This window comes from Opisthorchis viverrini (genome assembly GCF_000715545.1).
Source record: "Opisthorchis viverrini unplaced genomic scaffold opera_v5_348, whole genome shotgun sequence".
Classification (NCBI taxonomy): domain Eukaryota; kingdom Metazoa; phylum Platyhelminthes; class Trematoda; order Opisthorchiida; family Opisthorchiidae; genus Opisthorchis; species Opisthorchis viverrini.
In genome coordinates, this window is record NW_008752006.1 from 249,182 (window position 1) to 253,160 (window position 3,979).

The following is a 3,979-nucleotide window of genomic DNA, read 5'->3' on the forward strand; positions in this document are numbered from 1 at the left end:
CTAACTAACGACCAATCAGAACACAGGTTTGTCGGCGAGCCAACAAGAATGCTAGCCTGAACAGCTAACCGCTATCAAAGATCGATACATATGAACTAATTCTATATCAGAACACAGGTCCGATCAACATCAAAAGCACATCGACAATGTCACCTGAATTGCTGATAGAAAGTTTACAACAAATTTTGAAAGCCCGACGAAGAAGTTACAGCACCTGACAGTAATTTCGTTTGCGCAACGAGAATACGCTGCATGCTACCCACTCTAGATAAGCGGTAAGCCTCTTGCCTTATATCTGCCTTCCATAACCCAATGTACTGCCCAACGTATCTGTTCATGCTACCGCTATCTTCAGTCGCGACACGGAGAATGAAACGAATTCAACACATCCTTGGTATGGTACCAGTGGTGACCAAAAGCCACTCTCAACCAGCTTCTAGTCACATCCTCATGCATTCAGCTTCAGACGGAACTGTTCGAAGAAGATGGTACAAGGGACGTGTATACGTTCCATGTCATACAGGTGTTTTTCGGGCCAAGTTAAATGGGAACTAAGGGGGTCCTGTGTGGAGGGAAACGCGACGATCTTCAGACAACCGGCTCTGTGAGTGATTTGTCAACCGACCAGTTAAAACGGCTGGGCAAGTATACACGTCAGACAATTTGAGAGTCCAGTCAGAATGTACAGTTTGCTGACTTTGGCTTTAGCAAATAAAGCTTTGAAATCTATCTCACCCGTAAATGGAACGTCGTGGAACTTTAGTGTCTCGTTCATATCACGTTCAAATTCGTGTTGGAATGTCGATGAAGATATCTCTTCCATGTAGCATGACTTTGTTCAACAACACAAACCCAGGATAGCAGCACTGAACCTTCGTGGACGAGAGAATGGTGCGTCTAATGTGGTTGTCACGTATTGATAGAATTTCCCCATGTTCATTGGGGATCTGGATACGAATTATGGTGTTCGAACTGCGTGAGAGGGTTTCAGAGCCCTCGTGTTGTACGTGACAAAATTGCAGCAATGAACCAGGAGATTTTATGAGGACACTCTTCTGCGAAACGACTTTGTGTAGTTGGTTTTGATATTCTGTATGTAGAATCGTCTCACTGATCATTATGGCCTATAGATCGGCAACCAAGGTCACCGATACACGAGAGAAAAAAACCAGTAAAACAAACGGCAAAAGTTTGGGAATTAGCCAGATACGGCATTATCCTCACTTACGAAAAGACCGACAGTATGTGCGCATTAAGTCTGACTGATAAATTATGAAATAGGTTGAGATTAGACATCGAAACAATACACAGAACACTCGAGACTTTCAGCACGAAGCATAACTCAAAGTCCTACTACAATGCATCTCCATCGGGAAAATGGCATTTTTATTACTGGGTAGAAGGTTTTTGACGGCATTAATCTGAGTGTCACAAACTGGTCAACTGTTTTTTTTTTGCTGAAGACGACAAGTCGAAAAACCTCTTGGTGGAAACCGATAAACTCAGTGGTCCCAACCTGAAATCAGACCCTACGGGGAACCATGATTACCGAATTGTTATTTTCACTTGCTAAGGTTCTGTGTGGCCTCAAGGTTTCTCACGTATGCAGCGCGAAATTGCACATCGTCTGCAGTCTGCTGCGCTGTTCATCTCCCTTGTGTTAAACCCAGAGTTGATCCCACTGAGTCATGTGACTGAGCCTTTTCGGATAAGTGAATACCCTTTGGGTATCCCCCTTGTGTCAGGTGTTTCTAACTGTTCCTAAAGAGGTGAGCCTATTCCACACGATGTCACAGTCATGTTCCGTAGTCCCGGTCGTACTTCCATGGCTTGTCTTATCAAAGGGAACTTCCATACTATATTATATATGTCTATACGTGTACCAAAAGTGGTCCTTTCTGAGACGTTCCAGTTTGGGAAGGGCCCATTTGGTGAACGAAACATGAGGAGATTAAATTAAGCTATTTCGACGACAGTCTTTGTTCTGTTTCTGGGAAAAAAGTTGGCTTCTTTGGCGATGTGACGGTTAGAGTGACGTCATGCGTTGTGCTGCTTTCACAGTCCCATGGCATTTCCAATACTTCTCCAGAACACTTTTTGACAAAGTTTTACCACATTTTTCTGCACAATCGAATTCACACCAGTCCTCTGCAGTGCCCCTGTCGTCATTTTAATCAAATGTCATCCCCACGTTCAATTCCCTTACATTTTTAGGCCCACTTTCCATTGCTTTCCGAGACTTCACTGAATGACTATTGCTGTTTGTCGAAATCTCGATAGGGCTACTGAGGAACAATAAACCAAGATATCGTTGTTGCTGCAGTTCAGACATTGCCAATGCCAAGAACCACATTGATGCAGGAAGATGAGTTAAGCCATAGATAACGGCCAGTGAGGGAGCGAAGGACGAAGGGATGCTCGCCTAGGTTAATCCTCAGGCTACGATAAAAAGGGTAGCCTTAGGGTGCCAGGTGGCTGGACTATATCGGACCTCCGGTTCATTCTGACTTTGATGGTCTTACCTCTCGCTTTCCTTTCTTTGAATTATCATTGGGGGAGAGTCTGGTTTAACCCCTTGGATCATCCTTGTAATCACCAAAGCTGATTTAGCCTAACGCTATGGGAAATATTGAGAAATTTCATTTGTTAACAAAAATGGAAGTTACTGCCTCGCAGAAGAAGGTATTTGCGGCGAATAACTTCTATTATACAGGCACACACCTTCTGCGATATGTCATCAGTAGCATTTATCTCTGTATGGTGAAGACCTATTCAACTAAGTTTCAGTCCAGTTTGATTTTACTTGCAGTAATTTAACTGTAATCTCGTTTCTACGGCTCCTTACACCTGTGTGAGGCTTGGCTACTGTTATATCTCTGGTCCACTGCCTTAGTGCCGGAAAAAGACTCATCAACAAGATACACAAGCGAGTGAAACTGGTACAAGGGAACTGGCGCTACTTGAATTTCATTTCTCATCGATCCAAGCTGTTGCCGAATTGATTGATTGATTGACTTGCCTGGATGCTTGCCGGCTTCCCTATAGAGATTTTGATGACGTTTTAGTGTCTCAGTAGGTCTCGGGCATTCTGTAGTTACCTCGAGGAGCCCTGAGTAGAGTGTACTATCTAGAGAACAATGTGGTGTTCACTTTGCTCAGCTTGTTGACACTTTTGAGCAGACGACTTGGTGGCATTTTCTTATCTGAGAACATAATGCAGAATCTTCTATTTACCATGGATGGCTTGAGAGTTCCTAAGAGTAAGCTGGGAACCCCTAACAGGAATGTCGATATAGAGAGGGAACATTTCCAACATCAACATAGACAGCTTTGTGGAACAGCAACATTTCGAACATTCCCATTGCCCGCAGTACTTGCTACATAAGTAACAAACAAACGAACGCAAAAATCAATACTGGGAATTCAAATTCCGAATAAAAGGCACACAGCCCTCCATGACCTGTCGTCTTCCTCTGTAGCTACTCAAGTTTATAAATGAGACGATATGTTGTATTTTTCCATCACGGTCTTCGGAGGTGTCTTCTAAAAAACGAGAGAACCAGAAACTGTCTTTAATGAACCAGCTAATCCGAAACAGCTACGGAGTTAGGCTTTGAGTTCATCACATAAATAGTAATGATTTATACCTTAACCATATTCAAGTTTCGGCGTTGAACCTTCTTTATTGCATCTGAAAACCCCCAGTTGAGCGGCGCACCAAATCAATCAGCATTCCCAAACTGAGTGAGACGATAAAGTTTTTGGTTGTATGAGCCCGGGATAGTTCACCGCTCGAGGTACAAAAATACTGACAGAAATTTCTATGGCTTAAACTCACCTCTGGCTTTTCGATTACTTCTCTCCGCACTTGGAGCAACGGGCTGCACCTCAGCCCTCATGCCTTATTCGAGTCATACGGTATCTATGGAGATAAAAGAGTACCCTAGCTGAACCATTTATATATATATATATATATATA

The 3,979-nt window shown here is 43.2% G+C and overlaps 1 protein-coding gene across 1 annotated transcript in view; it reads left to right on the forward strand.

Moving 5' to 3' along the window:
* Positions 1–252: 252 nt before the first annotated feature.
* The window catches only part of T265_10244 (hypothetical protein), a gene marked incomplete at both ends in the record, with an annotated part of 17,589 nt that continues 13,862 nt past the window's right edge, over positions 253–3,979 (forward strand). Inside the window, one exon of the mRNA XM_009176561.1 lies at positions 253–275. Within this exon, the coding sequence (XP_009174825.1) occupies positions 253–275 (23 nt within the window). The remainder of the gene's footprint in view (positions 276–3,979) is intronic.